Here is a 21,977-nt window from a genome sequence, read left to right on the forward strand (position 1 = left end):
TCCACGGCAGACTTTTTTACGGGGTGGTTTGCCATTGCCTTCCTCAGTCATCTACACTTTCTCCCCAGCAAGCTCGGTGCTCATTTTATCAACCTCGGAAGGATGTAAGGCTGAATCAATCTCGAGCCGGCTACCTGAACACCCAGCTTCTGACAGGATCGAACTCAGGTCGTGAGCAGAGAGCTTAGACTGCAGTACTGCAGCTTTACCACTCTGCGCCACAGGGCTCTATGGGCAGCACATTAGCATACAGCATATTGAAGATGTTTAACAGACGCAAGGCCCAAACTTGAACAACAAGCTTAGGTTATCTATCGGTAAATTTTGTGTTGGCCTCATTTTCTGCACTAAGCAATCCTGAGTAATTAAAAAAAAATCAGCCTCTCCATATACATGCATGCCACTTTCCGTAAGAAAAACCTTTTAAATAGGAGGAGGAGAGGGTAGGCTTCATCCTCACACCAGCCCTGCGAGGTAGGGGACCATTGCTCCCTTTTAACACACGGGAGATGTAAGCCGAGAGAGAGTGATTTGCCCAAAGTTATTTAAGCAAATTATTGACTGAATTGGGATTTTGTATGCGAACGAAAGAGGAGTAATAGGCTCTTCTGTAATTACATAAATGTGCACAGACATGCCAAGCTAAGGTACTAATTTTCCTCTCTGCATCTATGGGGGGGGGGGAAAAGAGAGAATTCCCCTTAAGGGCAGATCTTCAAAGGCTGCTGACAACACTTGGGTTTTGTTCCATTTCGGAAAAAGCTTGGACTTCTGACTAGGGATATGTAAGGCCTCTTCCTTTTGGACTGTTTCCCTGCACAATACTTTGATTCATGCTGGCTTTTCAACCCCCGAGATCTTGTTCAGGCGCTTGAGATTGCAATAACCTTCCTTTACGAGTCGGAGAACAGGACCGAGTCTAAGGGTGTTCGCACTCTACCATGCGTGAGCCCAGCAGTGCCACGTGAAGAAGAAGACTGCAGATTTATACCCCACCCTTCTCTCTGGATCAGAGACTCAGAGCGGTCACAATCTCCTTTACCTCCCCCCCCCCCACCACAACAGACACCCTGTGAGGTGGGTGGCGCTGAGAGAGCTTTTTACAACAGCTGCCCTTTCAAGGATAACTCCCAAGAGAGCTATGGCTGACCCAAGGCCATTCCAACAGCTGCAAGTGGAGGAGTGGGGAATCAAACCCGGTTCTCCCAGATAAGAGCTCTGGCTGACCCAAGGCCATTCCAGTAGGTGCAAGTGGAGGAGTGGGGAATCAAACCCGGTTCTCCCAGATAAGAGAGCTATGGCTGACCCAAGGCCATCCCAGCAGGTGCAAGTGGAGGAGTGGGGAATCAAACCCGGTTCTCCCAGATAAGAGAGCTCTGGCTGACCCAAGGCCATCCCAGCAGGTGCAAGTGGAGGAGTGGGGAATCAAACCCGGTTCTCCCAGATAAGAGCTCTGGCTGACCCAAGGCCATTCCAGTAGGTGCAAGTGGAGGAGTGGGGAATCAAACCCGGTTCTCCCAGATAAGAGAGCTATGGCTGACCCAAGGCCATCCCAGCAGGTGCAAGTGGAGGAGTGGGGAATCAAACCCGGTTCTCCCAGATAAGAGAGCTCTGGCTGACCCAAGGCCATCCCAGCAGGTGCAAGTGGAGGAGTGGGGAATCAAACCCGGTTCTCCCAGATAAGAGCTCTGGCTGACCCAAGGCCATTCCAGTAGGTGCAAGTGGAGGAGTGGGGAATCAAACCCGGTTCTCCCAGATAAGAGAGCTATGGCTGACCCAAGGCCATTTCAGCAGCTGCAAGTGGAGGAGTGGGGAATCAAACCCGGTTCTCCCAGATAAGAGAGCTCTGGCTGACCCAAGGCCATCCCAGCAGGTGCAAGTGGAGGAGTGGGGTATCAAACCCGGTTCTCCCAGATAAGAGAGCTATGGCTGACCCAAGGCCATTCCAGCAGGTGCAAGTGGAGGAGTGGGGAATCAAACCTGGTTCTCCCAGATAAGAGAGCTCTGGCTGACCCAAGGCCATTCCAGCGGGTTCGAGTGGAGGACTGGGGAATCAAACCTGGTTCTCCCAGATAAGACAGCTATGGCTGACCCAAGGTCATTTCAGCAGCTGCAAGTGGAAGAGTAGGGAATCAAACCTGGTTCTCCCAGATAAGAGTCTGCGCGTTCAACCACTACACCAAACTGGCTCTCACACCAAACTGGCAGACACCCTTGTGAGTTGCTCAGCATTCATAACAGACTGTGCACTTCACTCGCATGTTGAGAATGCGCCAGCCTAGCTCACACAAGACGCCATGTGCAAGCTGTCTATGAGCACCTGCTCTCATGGCCCCAGTCCATGCGAGAGACATTACACGAAGTTCCAACCTCCTAACTAGACCAGAATCCCAAAATACCTCTTTACCAAATACAGCTTTATGCCAGGGGCTCCCGAAGATTTATTGCCCATCTCCTAGTCAGAGCTTCGGCACCCAAACAACCCATGGTCCAATCAGTTGCCTGAATATCTTGCCTCCCCGCCAAAATATTGGGCACCCTGTTTTAGGAAACCCTATGTTGAAGATTCCATTCTGAGAACACTCGCTAGACTGAGGTGTCTTAGAAAATGGGTTCTCATTTAATCGGTAGAGCAGACAAAGTTATCAAGGAGTACACACAGGGTTTTTTTTGTAGCAGGAGCTCCTTTGCATATTAGGCCACTCCCCCTGATGTAGCCAATCTTCCAAGAGCTTACAGTAGGCTCTGTATTAAGAACCCTGTAAGCTCTTGGAGGACTGGCTACATGAGGGGTGTGTGGCCTAAGATGCAAAGGAGTTCCTGCTACAAAAAAAAAAAAGCCCTGAGTGCAAATAACAAAGATAGAAAGAAAGATGGGCCTTTTTGTCCTTATGGCTTCCCCACGCCTTCAGTAAGCACATCTGCCTCCCGTACGCTTCCACATATTTCCTGGTTTGCCTACTCCTTCTTTTCTTTAGCAAAGCACTTTTTTCATCATTACACTTTGCAATAACCATACAGTGCCCAACCAAATAATTTATCCTTAAACTGAAACGCTATTCCCATGAAGGGAAGGAGGTAGTGCTTGGTCATGTCACAGGTGCCCAGCCAATCAGAGCACTGCACAATCACACTGGCTTCAGAGTGGCGGAAGTTGATCTGGGAGTGACTGTGGCTCAGGGGTGGGAGAATCTGCGTAGCATGCAGAAAATCCTAGGTTCAGTCTGCAGCGGCTCCAGATAATAGGACCAGGTAGCAGGTGATGGTAAAGACCTCTACCTGAGACCCCGAAGAACTGCTTCCAATGAGAAAACGTTCATGGACCGATGGTCTGATTCGGTATAAGATAGGGTCATGTGTTCACACACCCTTTTCCCCAGCTCCATGCTCAAGGGAAAAAAATTGCACATGTGGGGAAATGGGGTGATGTTGAGTTTTGAGGGGCCTCAATCTCCTTCAGTATACCTTTGCTTGACTCAAATGAAGAAGAAGATAATATTGGATTTATATCCCGTCCTATACTCTGAATCTCAGAGTCTCAGAACGGTCACAATCTCCTTTACCTTCCCCCCTCACAACAGACATCCTGTGAGGCAGGTGGGGCTGAGAGAGCTCTCCCAGAAGCTGCCCTTTCAAGGACAACCTCTGCCAGAGCTATGGCTGACCCAAGGCCATTCCAGCAGCTGCAGGTGGAGGAGAGGGGAATCAGACCCGGTTCTCCCAGATAAGGGTCCGCGCACTTAACCACGACACCAAACTGGATCTCGATCTCAGTCTCTATGCTACTCAGTCTCTGCTTTAAAAGTGGTGGTGGTGGGGGAGAGATCAGGAAAAACCATGGCTTACTAGAAAACTGGGCCGGCACCATAACGAAGTCATCGATGTCGCAGGAGGAATTCTTGCTGCTGCTGCCCGCTGACTCCTTTGACCCGTGCAGGAAGCCAGGAGAATCCTGGGTAGGGGAGGCCAAAACTTTCTCCTGCAGGTGATGCATCTCTGCCAGGGACTGTGGGAGGGAAGCGAGAAACAGACTGAAATGCACACACGGGCCTCCGAAGCGACTCATTCGTCATCCTGCCAGCTCCGCTAGATTAAGCCGTATCAAATGCTCCATAAAACGAGATGCCGGCAGCACATCTAAGAAATAGCTACTTCTTTCAGGAGGTCAGGTTTTTTTTTTTTTTAAGGAAAGCTCCAAGAAAACACAATGGTGTTTTAGTCTCTCCAAACCAGAGAGCTTCTGCCAACAGAACACCCACGGCAACCGGAGAAAGGTTCTTTTGAAAAGTTATCTTGCGGCCTTGACCTGGGTAGCCTGGCAAGCCTGATCTTGCCAAGATCTTGGAAGTTAAGCAGGGTTGACTCTGGCAAGTTCTTGGATGGGAGACCTCCAAGGAATACCGGAAGTTGGGAGGCATGGGCGGGCTTTATTTAGCCACCTCCCTGGATGTCCTCTAGGCCCACAGTACGGGTCAGTCACCAGAGGTCACCATGACTTCCAGGCGCGTACACATACATACACTCACACACATCAGTACGGAAACACCAAAAAAGAGAGAAAAGTTTATCTTGTGCAGTCAATTGTTTTGATCCCACAATAACGTGATCAGTGACCCTGGAATAATTCGAATAGCCACCAAGATGAGTCTCTGTTTTGTTCCCAGGTTCATGGAACCCAAGAAGCAAACTAAGAAGATGATGATGATGATGATGAAGATATTGGATTTATATCCCGCTCTCCACTCCGAATCTCAGAGTGGCTCACAATCTCCTTTATCTGCCTCCCCCACAACAGACACCCTGTGAGGTGGGTGGGGCTGAGAGGGCTCTCACAGCAGCCACCCTTTCAAGGACAACTCCTGCAAGAGCTATGGCTGACCCAAGGCCATGCTAGCAGGTGCAAGTGGAGGAGTGGGGAATCAAACCCGGTTCTCCCAGATAAGAGTCCGCACATTTAGCCATTACACCAAACTGGCTCTCACAGAATCTAACAGAATCAGCCAACCCTGGATTCACTTCTAGCTTAGACAGGCTTTTATTTGGCTTTTAGCTATGGTTTGGAGATTGTTAGTATGACAAACAAGCAGGGCTTTTTCTGAGCAGGGATGCAGTTCCGGCTGGCTTGGCTTCAGGGGGTGTGGCCTAATATGCAAATGAATTTCTGCTGCGCCTTTTCTACAAAAAAGCCCTGTGTGAAACAATAGTGATGTCAGGGGGTGTGGTCTAATATGCAAATGAGCTCCTGCTGGGCTTTTTCTTAAAAAAAAAAAAGCCTTGCAAACAAGCACCCTGTTAAGGCTCCATCATTCCTAACTGGTATGTCCAGGTTTTATGGAAAGGTCCTCTGTGGGGGGAAAGAACAGTCTTGAACTTGCTGAGGTTACCTATCCAAAGAAAAGGGGATCCAATTTTCCTTCAGAGTTTATTTACTTCACTTTTACAATGTATATTGAAGCCGTTCACGTATTATGGAGGATAAGTCTACCCAGGGGTGGAATTCTAGCAGGAGCTCCTTTGCATATTAGGCCACACACCGCTGATGTAGCCAATCCTCCCAGAGCTTACAAAAAAAAGAGCCTTGTAAGGTCTTGTAGGATTGGCTACATCAGAGGGTTTGGCCTAATATGCAAAGGAGCTCCTGCTAGAATTCCACCCCTGAGTCTATCGATGGCTACTAGCCCGGGTGACTGAGGGGAACCTCCATGTTTTGAGGCACTGCCAATGGCTCCCACTGTCATACCAGTGGTCCATCTAGTCCAGCATTCTGTCTCACACATATGAACATATGAAACTGCCTTCTACTGAATCATTAAAGCCAGTATTGTCTACTCAGACTGACAGTGGCTCTCCAGGGTTTCAGGCTGAGGTATTCCATATCACCTACTACTGTTGCCATCCTCCAAGTTCTGGCTGGAGATCTCCTGATATTATAGTTCGCCTGGAGAAAATGGCCAGTTTGGACTCTACCCCCTGAAGTCCCTCCCCTCTTCAGACCCTGCTCCACCCCCTAAATTTTCAGGTATTTCCCTAACAGAGCTAGCAACCCTACCTACTGCCTAATCCATATAAAGAGATGCCAAGAACTGAACCTGGGACCTTCTGCATGCCAAGCAGATGCTCTGCCACTGAGCCACAGCCCCTCCGCTTTAGTGGCTCTCCAAGGTTTCAAGCTGAGGTTTTTTCATGCCTATTTTGGTCTGGACCCTTTTTAGGGGGAGATGCCAAGAACTGAACCTGGGACCTTCTGCATGCCAAGCAGATGCTCTGCCACTGAGCCACAGCCCCTCCCCAGTTCTACTGACAGGAAGTGAGAGCAACCACACCTAGCTTCCACCTTCACACTGCTGTGCCCCTGAAAGAACCCTCCTAAGTAGAAAACTAGCAGCAGAATAGCAAGTGCCAAGATGGAAGGAGTTATCACAGACATGCCAATGAGGAATTCTAGCAGTGAGGAAGTACCACCAAGAGATACTGTTATACTTACAGGGGGAGATGCTAAATGGGATGTGGAAGAGCTGCTGGAGGAACTCCCAGAGGCCGAACTTGGGTAGGAAGGCATTGGCACAGAAGCAGCTGTGGGTAAAGAAAAGAAATTTTTTTTAAAAAATCGTATTTTCAGGGTCCTCGGTAACTGGATTAGGAAGGTTTCCATGGTTTCCTCAAGCCAACAGATTCATCTCAGGTGTCAGGAAATGTCATTTGATGGAGGAAGGGGGAAAAAAAAATTAAACTTCTCGGTATTGTGAAAGCCACCATTTTTTCCTCAGTAAGTTCTCCCTTAATCAGATGGTAGCTTCATCTGCCCTGACTTGGGCTAGCCTGATCTCATCAGCTTTCAGAAGCAAGGCAGGTTAGTATTTGGTTGGGAGACCACCAAGAAAGTCCAGACAATGGCAAACCACACCTTGAAAACCCTACAGGTAAGTCAGCTGTGACTGGATGCCACTTTCCACCACTGCCAGTTTCCATGGGGAAGGGTGCCATTTTGACGCTTCCCGGCCTCCGCTATTACATGTCACTGGAACAACAGAGGCCCAAAGAGACAATTGGATCCCGCAGATCTCTTTTGCTAGCAAAGTCCCTTTCCTCTGCCACCAGAAGCTCCACAAGGAGAAAAGGTCCCAATGACCCAACCCAGAGCTGTTTATACTTCCATGTATCGTTTTGACTTTTCACCTCAGATGTGATTCAGGCCCAGTAGCACCTTAAAGACTGATAAGATTTTCGGGGATAAGCTTTCAAGAGTCAAAGCCCCCTTCGTCAGATAGATGTCAGACAAAAGGGAGTTTTGACTCTCAAAAGTTTATACCCCGAAAACCTTGGTTTCTTAGATGGGCTAATGGGCTCCAATCTAGTCCTATTAAAGACTAACATGGCTGCCCTCTGAAACCACCTCAGGTGTGAAAATGTCAAGCCGTGGCTATTTATTTTGAAGCCGAGACTGCAATCTAAAGGCAGCACTTGAGGCTGTAATTACAACCCGTCACCCCTCAGCGTTTCCTCCACCTGGCGCTGGCAGAAATTTACTGCCCCAGCTCCAACAAGCCAAGGAGACAAAATATGGTTATTGGGCTTATTTTGATTGAGAATATATATATATATATATATATATATATATATACACACATACACACACACACACACACACACACACACACACACACACACACACACATATATAAAAACCAGAGCCTACAATTAAAGCACTTAATATTAGCATTCCCTGCTTGTGGGGCTGTGGTTTAGGTGTCTGCATTCAGCATCTTTGGTCATAAAGTGTAATCCCAGTGACAGACGGGTGGCTGGATGGGTTTGGGAACAAAGGTGCAGGGAGGCTTGTTCATACCTGAAGGAAACAGCAAAGGTGAAAACAGAGGCCCAGCCCAGGGGTGGAATTCTAGCAGGAGCTCCTTTGCATATAAGGCCGCACCCCCCCTGATGTAGCCAATCCTCCAAGAGCTTACGGTAGGCTCTGTACAAAGAGCCCTGTAAACTCCAGGAGGATTGGCTATATCAGGGGTGTGTGGCCTAATATGCAAAGGAGCTCCTGCTAGAATTCCACCCCTGGCCCAGCCAATACCCTAGCCAGACCCCTGTGTTCAATTAACGTTGCAGATTAGACAGATTAGAAATGTGCTCCCTTCTTATGCCCTGACCTGGATGGCTCAGGCTAGCCCAGTCTCATCAGAGCTTGTAAGCTAAGCAGGGTCAGCCCCAGTTAGTACTTGGATGGGAGCAGGGGTCATTTTGTAGGAATAAAAGGTGCTGGAGCTCATTAGCGCAACTCATTCGCATCACTTATTTGCATATGCCACACCCCCTGACCTCAACGGAAGGCGTACTACATTATATCAGCTCAGCATCTACCTTCAAACGCATCTTGAATTAGAATGGTCATAATCAAACCTTACTCCCATTTAAAGTTACTTTCTCCTCTGTGGCCCCAGTGGCATGAGGAAGATTTCCACCCGTCTGCTTTATATATTTTGGTTATTTTCCCATTTTTTGTAGGGAAATTTTTTTAGAAAGTTTGTCAGATCTTAAAGAGTTCAGCAACATGGAGCCCAGAAGCAAGTTTTTTTTTTTTTGGGGGGGGGGTAAGAAAGAAAGAGCACAATAAAATTTAGAGGTTCTGGAGCTCTGCTCTTGTGAGCTCCTGCCCAAAATGAGGCCTGGATGGGAGACCTCCAAGGAAGTCCAGGGCTACTACACAGAGACAGGCAATTGTTCAGTCTGGAGAAGAGGAGGTTGAGGGAAGACATGACTGCTCTCTTAAGTATCCAAAGGGCTAGTCACTCAGAGGAGAGCAGGGAGCTCTTCCTGTTGGCAGCAGCAGAGAGGACTCACAACAATGGGCTTAAAATTAAGGGTGGAAAGGTACCGGCTGGACATCAGGAAAAACTTCTTTTCAGTAAGAATCAGTTGCCGAGGGAGGTGGTGAGCTCCCCCTCACTGACAATCTTTAAGAAGCGGCTGGACAAACACTTGTCCGGGATGCTCTAGGATGATCCTGCATTGAACAGGGGGTTGGACTAGATGGCCTCAATGGCCCCTTCCAACTCTGGGATTCTGTGAAACTGCCTCTGAATGTCTCTTGCCTTGAAATCCCTACGGGGTGCCACACGTCTGCTGCTAGCTGAGGGCACTTCCTGCCATGCATAATGAAGCAGGACGTGATTCTGGACACTGCGTACAAGCCTCAATGTAGATCCTGTCTCAACTCATGGTGTTGTGTTCACGACAGAGGCGGAGGAGGAGGAGGAGCAGCTCTTCACCATGTAAATCGGAGGGCAGATCCATAAAGCATATAAACTAGGTCTATGCAAAATCATCTTGTTTCTTGGGACAGACCCCTGAAGGTGTTTCAGCATGCAAAAGCAGGGGCAGAGACCCACAAGTCCCAAGGTGCCTCCATGCAGCTCATCTGAGCCCAAAGCCAACCTGTGGAGCCTGTACAAGAAGTTGTGCAAATGAAGGAAAAGTAAAGGTCCCCCTGTGCAAGCACCAGTCGTTTCCGACTCTGGGGTGATGTTGCTTTCACAATATTTTCACAGCAGACTTTTCACGGGGTGGTTTGCCATTGCCTTCCCCAGTCATCTACACTTTCCCCCCAGCAAGCTGGGTACTCATTTTACCAACCTCGGAAGGATGGAAGGCTGAGTCAACCTCGAGCCGGCTACCTGAACCCAGCTTCCGCCGGAATCGAACTCAGGTCGTGAGCAGACCTTAGGACCGCAGTACTGCAGCTTTAACATTCTTGCCCCACGGGGCATCACAATTAATAAGATCTCGTTTGAATGTCTCACAGAATGAGAAATATCACGAACTGCTTAGAATTTTGTCATCAACGGTAGAAAATTCAAACTGCCACAAAACGCCCTTCTTGGTCTCTTCCTACAAAGGAATGGCTTCTGCGTATCTTAAAAACAACAGAAATATCTGAGGTTACAGAATAGGTACAAAACAGAGAGAGAGAGAAGCCCCAGATTTTGTTTTTTCAAGTGGTGCTATTTATTAACTTTGTTAAACAGAGAAATAAACAGATCATCTGGTTACTTTATTATGACAGAATATCTCTTTGTTGAAGTGTAATTTTTCTAATTTGCATTGAGATTAGATAATAAAAAAAGGGTGCCACAGTATTATTCTTTTCATTTTCTTGAAGCTGCATTTAAAATGGAGATCGGCAGGGGCTAAAAGTCCTCCAACAGAGGTGATTTACTTGTTCTACTTCTCAATTCTATCCTTGTTAGGGTTGCCAGGTCTGTGTTGGAAAATACCTGAAGACTTTGGGGGTAGATCCGGGAGAGGGTGGGGTTTGGGGAGGGGAAGGGTTTCCGCATGGTACAATGCCATAAAGTCCACCCTCCCAAGCAGCCATTTTCTCCAGGGGAGCCGATCTCTGCCAGCTGGAGATCAGTTGTAAAAATAGATTTCCAGGCCCCACCCGGAGGCTGGCAACCCTGTTCCTTGCGCAGGGAAATGAAATGGAGAGTACGGTCCATGATCTCCCTCCCTCTACTGGGAAGAATCATATTAAACAAAATCTTCTGAGGGAATTTTTTAGAGCTCTCTACTTTCTACAGAGGATGCAAGCCTTCTTGCCAGGGTGGAAGATGGACCTTGAGAATAGCTGGACTGAAGGCCATGTAGGGTTGCCAAGTCCAATTCAAGAAATATCTGGGGAATTTGGGGGTGGAGCCAGGAGAAATTAGGGGTGGAGCCAAGATCAAGGCTGTGACAAGCATCATTGAGCTCCAAAGGGGGTTCTGGCCATCACATTTCAAGGGACGGCACACCTTTTCAATTCCTTCCTTCCATCGGAAATAATGAAGGATAGGGGCACCTTCTTTTGGGGCTCATAGAATTGGACCCCCTGGTCCAATCCTTTTAAAACTTGGAGGGAATTTTGGGGTGAGGCACTAGATGCTATGCTGAAAATTTGGTGCCTCTACCCCAAAAAACAGCCCCCCTAGAGCCCCAGATATCCACAGATCAATTCTCCATGATTTTCTATGGGAATAAATCTCCATAGGGAATAACAGAGTTCCCAGCAGACATTTCCCTTCCCTCCCCCCGCTTTCTGACGACCCCAAAGCGGGGGGAAGGCCTCCAAACAGGGGGATCCCCTGCCCCCTCCTGGGGATTGGCAACCCTAAGGCCATGCTTCACTAACATTCACACAAAGAAAACCAGTTCAGGAACAAGGTTATGTAAACGTTCTCCTCGCCAGTTCCTCTCTCAAGCAAAATGAGCACAGGCATTAAACTATATTAATGTTCTGCCAACTCAAGCCAGAGTTTGTGAGGAAAAACTGGCTTCCCCTGTGTTCTGATGTGCACTAAACCACAGAGTCGGGAATGCCAGACGCTCCCATCTATCACACATGTTTAGACAATAGTAATTCTTCCTTCCCTGGAGGAAGCAATCTTTGAAATGTTTTGCCAGCACCGCTGCGAGAGCTATGTTGGCCAGGCCTTGACCATAAACAGCCATCCCTGGAACCACATCTGAGGGATACACCTCATCAGACTCAGGTGATCTTTGGAGTATGAGAGGAAGAATCAACTAGAACCAGGGCCTTTTCCGTTGCTGCCCCTAGCTGATGGAATGAATTGCCGGAGGAGGTCAGGGCCCTGCGAGAGCTCTCACAGTTCCGCAGGGCCTGCAAAACAGCACTCTTCTGCCATGCCTTTTCATAATGGCAACACCTGCAGCAACAGGACAGGTCCATAAAATACTACCAATGGTTCTATCTCATCATGTTATGGTGATCCGGGGACCTCTTAGAACATCTAATATCGACCATCTAGCAACTTACCGCCATTAGAATTCTAATCGTTGTCCGAAACTACTGTACTAGCGCCTATGGATGTTTTAATAATTGTTCTTATGTTTTTTCACGTTTTTACTATTGTTTTATCTTGTTTGGTCATGCTAATCCGATTGCGTGACCCTTCATCTGTGAGCCGCCCTGAGCCTGCCTTTTGTGGGGGGACGGAGGGATATTAAACAAACAAACAAACAAGAATGAGTCAGATTGGGCAAAGGAAAGAGAACATGGAAAGAGGCTACAACAAGTTTCTACCTGTGCCTCAGAGGAAGCACAAGAAGAAACTGGGCAAGGGGACAACAAGCAAAGGAAAGGAAGCAGAGCCTGAACAGGAAAAGCCAGGCTTGATGCCTCAGGATATTTAACAGGCGCCGCGTTGATATTACTTCTGGGCAACCTATAAAGACATCCGGGTTCTTCAAGCGAAGATTCTGCCTTGAACAAGGATCCAATGAATATTAACCCAAGCTCTTATAAACCATCAGCTTGTAAACCTGAGGACGGTTTTATGAATATCATTTTAAGTTGCTGAATGTTGCTTTATGCTGTTTTGATGCCCTGGCCTGTTATGAATAGTTTGTTTTAATAGTGATCTTTCTTACGTTGTTGGTGTTTTTTGATTTGTTTTAAGAAATGGGTTTATTTGTTGAGCTGCCTCAAAAAGGAGGCACTGAAATGTTCAGGCTAAGTAGCTTTTTCCATCACGCGCCACCAAGTAATTCACCCATGTGATGCGTTGCAAGCATGGAAACTTTTGTCTGTGAAGACGTTTTAGGCAGTTCATGGCATTGTTCATTGTGCCTTTTATATTGTATGGAGTGCACTGTTCTTAAACATGCAATCCGGTATCACCGCATTATTTCCTGCCTGCATAATACCACCCTTACTTGCATTGTTTTAAATTGCATTATGCTGTCTCCACTGCATTGTTTTAATTATGTGACTTGCCTCTAGTCTCAACGAGAAAGGCAGGCTCGAAAGGAAGGAAGGAAGAAACGAAGGAAGTCCCCACCTGGTTGGGAATAATGTAGAAGTGCCACAACTTCTTTCTGCCCTCATCCAATCCCAAAATGCAACAGGGAGTACTTTAAAAGGAAAACCTTCCCTAAGGAGCCGTAGCGGGTCTTGCCCAGTGAAGGGCCATGCTTGGGCGACTGCCGCGTTGCTTTGCAACAAAAAAGAAGCAATGACCACCTGAAAATCTTACATTGCTACTGGCTAGTATTTAGTTCATTTTTCATGCATTTTTAACACACCTTCTCTCCAAAGGAGCTCAGGACTGCGCAGGTGGGTCTCCTCTCCTTGATTTATCAGGCTTTGTAGCAGGAACTCTTTTGCATAATAGGCCACACACCCCTGATGTAGCCAATCCTCCAAGAGCTTACAGGGCTCTTCTTACAGGGCCTACTGTAAGCTCCAGTAGGTGGTTGGCCTGATATGCAAAGGAGCTCCTGCTACAAAAAAAGCCCTGGGTTTTATCCTTGTGACCACCGTGTGATGGTGAAAGGAAGGATTGGCCCAAGAATGGTTCACGGAAAGGGGGCATTCCCAGTCTTAGTCCAACATTCTAACCTCTCTCATAACGCTGGCACCACTACACTGCATGTTGACTTGCTGTGCGGGGAGAATGGGCACAAGCGTGACCCTGCCCCTCCTCTCATGCGAGCACCAAGTCTGCATGGTTCTTATGTGCAGATGAAGCTCCTGCGCACACACCCTCATCACTGTAATCAGCAGAATTTGGGAAACGGCATCACCGATCACCAGGAGAGTGGCTACGCAGAGGCACTTCTTCCATTCATTTGGACCCTGCAGATGACTTGGTGGTTGTGCAGGGATTGGGCCAGCACACTTGCTCCTGCATGGTGAGTCAGCTCACAGGGGGCTCATCTATGCAGGTCATCTAGATCAGGGGTCCCCAACCCCTGGGCCGTGGGCCGGTACCGGTCCGTGGCCTGTTAGCAACTGGGCCATGAATTGTATAATTATTTAATTATATATTACAATGTAATAATAGAAATAAAGTGCACAATTGAATAATCCTGAAACCATCGTCCTCCCCCCCACACCCCGGTCAATGGAAAAATTGTCTTCCACTAACCCGGTCCCTGATGCCAAAAAGGTTGGGGACTGCTGATCTAGATCATGCATTCCCAACTTTAGAGGTCTAGGGAGCAGCTACTAGAGACAGGGCTTTCTCTCTGATAGGGCTGCCAAGCCCTCGGTCCGGGTGGGGGTTCCCCACCTGCTGTCACACATTGGAACCTCCCCCAATGTCACCGGCACGATGATCACTCAGAAGTGGTCATCGCACAGTGGCCACTCTAGGCGTTTCCAGGAAAACTCTATGGTTTCCCCAAACACTCTAGCCATTTGGGAGGAAAACTCTATGGTACAATAGGTACCATAGAGTTTTTCCTTCTCAAATGGCAAGAGCGTCCAGGAAAACCATAGGGTTTTCCCGGAAACGCCTAGAGTGGCGGCACACGACGTCGCTGGCGTGATGATGGCACTTCCAGATGACGTCATTGTGTCGCACATGCGCGAAAGTCCCCTGCCGGAGAACGCAGGGGACTTGGTCACCCTACTCTCTGATGGCCCCCTTGATTAGGGCATGCCCTCCCCATGGTGGTTCACCTGGTTTGTTAAGTTTTAAGTGCCATTTGTTTGTTTAGGACACTCAGTTGCTCCCCTAAGAGTAGCAGTTCTCTTACAGAGGAATTTCAAAGGGAGATTAGAGAGACTGCTGAACTGCGACTGATAATGACCCTCAAGACAATGCATCCACCTGGACTTAATCAAGACCTAGGTTTCCTGTCTGATTACCAATGCTGATTTCTCCATGCCTGCTACCCCTCTGCATATCACACCTAATCCAATCATGCCTGTTATTGTCATTCACCTGCAACTGTCATTTGCCCGCTAGTGTCATTCAGCATGTGAAATCACTTCACTTTCCAAGATATCCAAAGAAGTGAGCAGTCACTCATGAAATTTCCTACCCTGCCACAAGCTGCAACGGGGCTCTTGCTCTTTTCTGCCACAGACTAACACAGCTAACCATCTTGATCTTTCTTTTTACAGTCTTGTTCCCACTTACTGCATTTATAACCTTGCGCATATTTTTTTTTATTCCTACTCGGTCAGTTGCTTTTACATATTGTCAGGGCTTTTTTTGTAGCAGGAATTGATGTAGCCAATCCTCTTGGAGCTTACAGAAGGCCCTGTACTAAAAAGCCCTGTAAGCTCTCGGAGGACTGGCTACATCGGGGGGGGGGGGGTGCGACCTAATATTGCAATGGAGTTCCTTCTACAAACAAAGCCCCTGCATGTTGTTATTCTGCACTGACCAGGATGGCCCAGGCTAGCCCAGTCTCAGTAGATCTCCGAAACTAAGTAAGGTTTGCCTTGGTTGGAACTTAGATGGGAGACCACCAAGGAAGCCCAGGGCTGCTACACAGAAGTAGACATTGGCAAACCACTTCTAAATATTTTGTGTCTTGAAAATTCTACGGGGTAGTCATAAGCTGACTGTGACTTGACTGCACTTTCCACACTCACACACACACGGGCCGCTTTCCCACTGACCTTACTCCGGAGCGACGTCCCTCTTCACCGCGCAGCGTCTGCGTGGATTTCCCACCAACTGCTGCGCGCAACCAGGAAGAGCCGCGGCTTTCGCGTCGCAGATGTAAACTGGTTTTTAGCGGTTTACATCTGCGACGCAAAAGCCGCGGCACTTCCTGGTTGTGCGCAGCAGTTGGTGGGAAATCCGCGCAGACGCTGCGCGGGGAAGGGGGACGTCGCTCCGGCGTAAGTTCAGTGGGAAAACGGCCACACAGTTATTCTGCTGCTTTCATCAATTTTATCTGCTGTGGTTTCAACGCAGCATTTCACTTCTTAATGGTAAGAGCTGCTTCAAATTGGGGGGGGGGGGGGGTTGTTTCAAAGGAGAGGCAGTCAACGGATAAATAAAGTCAAAATGGATTCTACGTGTACCTTTTTGCTGTGTCAGTATGGAATGCAAGCACAACAATTCAACAGTTAACGAGCTCCAAGTGGGCAGACGTGTTGGTCTGAAGCAGTATAACGAAGGAGGAGTCAAGCGCACCTTTAAGACCGACAAAGTTTGATTCAGAACGTAAGCGTTTGTACTTGGAGCACACGAAAGCGTACGTTCTGAATCAAACTTCGCTGGTCTTAAAGGTGCATTTGACTCCTACTTTGTTTAACGGTTAACTATTAGACTGCAGCGTCCTGTTTCCCGCAACAGCCGATCAGAGATCCGCAAAAGGCCTGCAAGGAGGAGACAAGAGGGCTGATCTTCCCCTTGTTGCTGCTCCACAATGCTGGCGTTCAGGGGAGGACTGCCTCTGAACACGGAAGACCCGCTTACAAAAATTTCAGCCACAAAACCGGAAGAGGGTCCAACTCGGTGCTATAGGACAACTCTCTTCTATAACACTTTTGAAGGGGAAAGGGACATCTTTTAACATCAGCCTTCAGAGTATATGTCCACTGGGCCTAGGGACCGAGGCAATACAGGGATTGTGTTTTGAAAAGCAAATTGTTGGCTGAAAGCTCTTCCTGTATTAGAAATGAAGCCAGTTGGTTGCTGGGAACAGAGTGATAATTCCAGATGGGTAGCCACGTCAGTCTGTAGCAGCAAAAAGCAAAACAAAGGATCCCAGGGGTACCTTAAAAACTAGCAAAATTTATCCCAGTGTAAGTTTTTGTGATTCAGAGCTGACTTCACCACAGGCATGCACAGAATTGGGTTTATTAGTCTTTAAAAGCCACCCCCCCCCGGACTCCTGTATCATTTTAGGGAATGAGTAGTTATGAGTGAAAAATTTAAAGCTAAGTGACTGCATAAGGACTTCAGTTTGCATTTACTCACACTCTGGTTTCTCTTCAGATGGCATAAATTTGCATTTACTCTCCCCGCTTGCCCCGTTCATTCATCCAAATACATTTTAAATCATCGATGTAATACTTGCAACGAAGCATCAGTGGAGTCAAAACTTCTAGTCTCTGCCTTACTTTCTCCCGCGGAGAATAGAAAACTGGAATCAAGCCGCACTTGTGAGCTTTCGTGCGACTGTGTGCAAAAAATAGGGGAAGGTTTACAGCTGGAAAAAATGGGAACGTGCAGGAACCAAGCCCTGACCTGGGTCGCCTAATCACGGCAGAGCTCCGAAACCTTACAAGGTCAGCCCTGGTTAATACTTGGAGGGGAGACCTCCAAGGAAGCCCAGGGCTGCTACGCAGAGGCAGGCAATGGCAAACCACTTCTTTTCATCACCGCCTTGAAACATCTACAAGCATCTGCTGAGACTTGGCATCACTTTCCAAAACACAGAAACCAACGTTGCGGCAGACGCGAGTCAGGGCCTTCTCGGTGGCAGCGCCAGAATTGTGGAATGCTCTCCCAGAGGCCATAAGGGCCCTGCGGGATCTTTCCGCTTTCCGCAGGGCCTGTAAGACCGAACTGTTTCGACAGGCCTTTGAGATCTAACCTAATTTGGGAGAGAGCTGCCACTCTACACCACTACAGAGTACCATGATCACCATTGACATTTATATTTATGTTAAATTATATCATAGCGATACAGCACCAAAAATGCAATGGAATGTTTGAATGTTTAAGTGTTTTAAATAATTTTAAATTGTAGTTTTTATTGGTTAAATTGTAAAAAATGTATGTTGTTAGCCGCCCTGAGTCCGCTTGCGGAGAGGGCGGGATAGAGAAAGAAAGAAAGAAAGAAGAAAGAAAGAAAGAAAGAAAGAAAGAAAGAAAGAAAGAAAGAAAGAAAGAAAGAAAGAAAGAAAGAAAGAAAGAAAGAAAGAAAGAAAGAAAGAAAGAAAGTTATCATTTCCCACTTCCTTAGCCCTTCCAACAACTACACATAGGCTGTGATCCTTTCCAACTACTTTCAATGCACTTTCCAACTGGATTTTGCCAGTTCATACAGTAAAATGGGGGAGGGACGGTGGCTCAGTGGTAGAGCATCTGCTTGGGAAGCAGAAGGTCCCAGGTTCAATCCCCGGCATCTCCAAAAAAGGGTCCAGGCAAATAGGAGTGAAAAACCTCAGCTTGAGACCCTGGAGAGCCACTGCCAGTCTGAGAAGACAATACTGACTTTGATGGACCAGGGGCCTGATTCAGTATAAGGCAGCTTCATATGTTCATATGTTCAAAATCCAGTTGGAAAGTGCACTGAAAGTGGTTGGAAAGTGCATGACTTAAGTGTGTGAGACAGCAGCCCGAGTTTGTTGTTATCACACGGTAATCAAAAAGGTTTCACTAACAGGAGCCCCTACAGATCCTACACAAGAAAAAAAAAAAAAAGATACGCACATCTATTCCAATAATACCCATTCTTTATTGTTATAATCCATGCAGAAGGTATTTCCATACAAAAAGAAACAGAACGTGCTTCCATTGCAAATAAATAGAAATATATAAAATAACATCAAAGATACAAAATAAAGATACAAATAAATACCGATAAATAGAACAAAGATATCACATTCTCAGTGGATGAAATGGAAGAACCCGGGAAGGCAAACTGGTAGCAAAAAGAAAGTTGCATCGATCGACTGGCAGTTATTGACTGATGAAATGAGAGCATGACAAGAGAGAGAGAGGATAAATAAAATGGAACAGAGGTAGACTATGTTGTGGTGGGAGATGCCAGGATGGACGCAATACCATCTTGATTCTTCATTTATGCCAAAATGAATGCATAAAGCTTCCTTATACTAGAGCTGGATCCTTGGTTCATCAAGCTTAGTACTGTCTATCCCGGTTGATAGCATCTCTAATGTCTCAAGCACAGATCTTTCCTAGTCTTGTCATCAGAGGTCTTTTTGATTGGAAATACTAAGGGGCTGAACCTCTATAGCATCCCTAATGTCTCAAGCACAGATCTTTCCTTGTCTTGTCATCAGAGGTCTTTTTGATTGGAAATACTAAGGGGCTGAACCTCAAACCTTCTATGCATGATCTCCTGCTGACCTATGGTACCTCCCCCAGTTAGCACCAGAACAGGAGAACGGGCAAACACTCTCAGAATCAACGAACACTTATGGGCAGGCACTTCAAAGGATAGCTTAAAGGAGACTGATCAGCCTTGTTGCTCTTCTTCTACCGCTCGTCCTCCATTTGTAGGTCTCAAGAGGTCTGAAGATGAAAACCCTTCTTTGAAACGGCTCCCTGTGTTAGACTTCCTTCCAACTCTTTTCTCCTTCTCCAAGGGCTGACCCACACAAAGAAGCAGTGAGGAGGTCACCCCGGTTCCCTGAGAATTACGGGGACTCGCCAAACCACCCTCTCTTTTGCAGGACCTCTCCCTAGTGATATGGTGAGAAAAGCTCCACTAAATGTTCACGGCGAGCTGTGTCCTTGATTGCCTCTCATGCAAGTAACTGCCTCTCTTATGGTCTTTTTTTTGGTGAGAACCAGACCCAGGACCATTTGGGCACTGAAAGTTACGTTGCGAGATGGGCCTCAGGATCGCACGAAGTGTCTCCCATACGTAGGTCCAAAGGATGACGACAGGAAGCCTTTCATCATCCACGTTCCGACAATACTTCTTCTTTTTTTTTACTAGAGAAGCTTCAAGAGCTGCACACAACAGTTCACACCCAGACATAGGACCTCCGTGCATTGGCATGCGGTTTTGTTAAGGCTGGTGGACATAGGCGTTCCGCAGGTCCAGCGTCCCAAGGCAGTAGGGCAGACGATGCTGGAGATGCTGGAAAAACAAGGGGGACCCTTCTCTGTCTTTCTCGATCTCGTGGCTTTGGTGGAGTCGCCCCATGCCGTGGTCCGGAGGATGCTGGTAGTGAAGGGAACGGAGGCCAAGTCAAGAAAATCCTCTCTTGCTTTCGTGGAGCTCCTTGCTGGGTGGGGCACAGTTTCCATAATGCTGGTGCGGATGGGAGGGCTGTTGTTGTTGGTTGCTGGGTCGTCCGGCAAGAAGGCCAGGGCTGAGACGATCCCACCTGGCTGGCCACCGGCTCTGATTTTGAGGAGGCCCGCTTCCAAAATGGCACCGCTGCTGGGGCAGGAGTTTGCGCCGCTTTGTGAGCATCCTTTAGCCGGCAGAAGCCTTTCCGTCTTCTCGAATGCCCCTGACTTTGAAGGCGTGAAGGCAATACTGTAGCCGAAGGTAATGGGTGGGAAGGCTTGGAGGCAGCCCTAAACCAGGAGAACATTTTTCTGCCTGCAGGTGGGTCACCTAAGTACAGGTAAGGGGGGAGTTGAATTTTAAAATTTTGATCAAAAGGTGTCGCCAACTCCTGCTTTGAAGCAACGGAGGCCAAAATCCTAAATCTGCCCAGACGTTTCTAACGATAAGACCGCTTTAAGCATGTGATATAAGCTTGTCTTAAGGAAAACAAGTGAAAGTTTTATTGGGTTCCTGATGCATTTCCTATTGTTGGACGATTGACTAACTGGACAAGACACTGACAAGTGACATAGATACAGTCATTAGAGATGAGCGGTGGCAATTTCACACGTTCATACTATCGTGAGACACAGGCTACTGTTACAACGAAACTGATCTCTTGTTGGCACATGGCTTTACTATTCATTTTTCAGCTTGAAAACAGCTTCATCATAGGGTTGCGGGCCTCCAGGTAGCGCCTGGAGATCTCTAGAATCGCAGCTGATCTCCAGATCACAGAGATCCGTTCCCCTGGGAGCAGGGGTGGCCAAACTATGGCTCAGGAGCCACACGTGGCTCTTTCACACATACTGTGTGGCTCTGGAAGCCACCACCACCCTGTCAGCCAGCTTGGAGAAGGCATTGCTCCATTTAAATCATTCCTCCAAGCCAAGCCAACTTGGAGAATGCATTTAAAGTTAAAAAGTTGCTTTCTTTCCACTTCTCCCTCCCCATCTTCCTTCCTTCCTTATGTTAAACAAGTTTGGCCACCCCTACCCTGGAGAAAATGGGCAACCTCAGAGGGTCAACCCTCTGGCAGTATGCCCCCCTGAGGTCCCCCCTCCTCCCAAACTCCACCCTCAAATCTCCAGGAATTTCCTGGCCAGGAGCTGGCAACCCTACTTTGCCATCTGTCCCCACCTTTACAAAATTCCTAGCTGTTCACGGCCCCTCCGGCGAATGAGTTTTCGTTCAGTGTATATTTACTCCAGGCAGAAAAAAGATATTTCCGCTTCTCCACCCTCCTCCACAGAAGAAACAGACAGTACGAAAGATTAAATCTAGAAGGGCCACACATAAAGGTCACAATAACAATGCCGTCATAAAACACAACAATGGATACAACTGTCAGCGCACCAAAATATTTCTTCCTGGTAGCCGTTGCAAAATCAGCCGCAGGGTATCGATTTGCATTGCTTCTGCTACGCAACCCAAAACCGTATGGGTTTCCTAACACTGCAGAATGGGATATGCTGCGGAACAACAAATGGCTTCGCTGATGACTCACTAGCTATCGAAACTGCTGGGGTCAGAGTGCCTGAAAGTTGGAAGCAGCCTAACAGGGCAGGGGTCCCCAAACCTTCTGACCCCGTGGGCACTTTTGGAATTCTGACACAGCGTGGTGGGCACAGCCACAAAACGGCTGCTGTAGGACATGGAGCCAGCCGCAAAACGGGCTGCTGCAGCTTACCTCCCGTCACACGGCACAGACCCTTCTGCTGATTTTCAAGCCACATTTTTAATATCTGCGCAGCCTAGGGCTGCCAAGCTCCCACTGGCGGCGGGGGATTCCCCTGGTTTGGGGGGCCCCAACCCACTGGCAGAAAGGAGGACGCCAGGGGGGATCCCCGCCCCAGGCGTGTCACACAGGGATGCTCTAGGAATTGCGGTAAAACTCTATGGTACCATAAGAGTTTTGCCACAATTCCTAGAGCGTCCCTGGTGCGCGCGAGAAGTCCCCTGCCACAGCGGCAGAGGGACTTGGCAACCCTAGCACAGCCCATTAAATCTTCAATAGCCAATAAGAAGCCTCGCTGGGCGAAAGCGCCACCTGGCCCTGTCCACATTCTAAAAATACTTGGTGGGTGCAGGGTGTTTTTTGAGCAGGAATGCAAAGGAACACAGTTCTGGCTGGCTTGGCCTCAGGCAGTGTGGCCTGGAATGCCAATGAGTTCCTGCTGGGCTTT

The 21,977-nt window shown here is 47.9% G+C and overlaps 1 protein-coding gene across 1 annotated transcript in view; it reads right to left on the reverse strand.

Annotated features, from left to right (window-relative positions):
• The window catches only part of ULK1 (unc-51 like autophagy activating kinase 1), a 147,357-nt gene that overhangs the window by 43,889 nt on the left and 81,491 nt on the right, over positions 1-21,977 (reverse strand). The window contains exons 12-13 of the mRNA XM_060249366.1: positions 6,485-6,573; positions 3,847-4,006 (exon numbers count right to left, since the gene is read on the reverse strand). Of these exons, the coding sequence (XP_060105349.1) occupies positions 3,847-4,006; positions 6,485-6,573 (249 nt within the window). The remainder of the gene's footprint in view (positions 1-3,846; positions 4,007-6,484; positions 6,574-21,977) is intronic.

Source organism: Heteronotia binoei, chromosome 11 (assembly GCF_032191835.1).
Source record: "Heteronotia binoei isolate CCM8104 ecotype False Entrance Well chromosome 11, APGP_CSIRO_Hbin_v1, whole genome shotgun sequence".
NCBI classification, from domain to species: domain Eukaryota; kingdom Metazoa; phylum Chordata; class Lepidosauria; order Squamata; family Gekkonidae; genus Heteronotia; species Heteronotia binoei.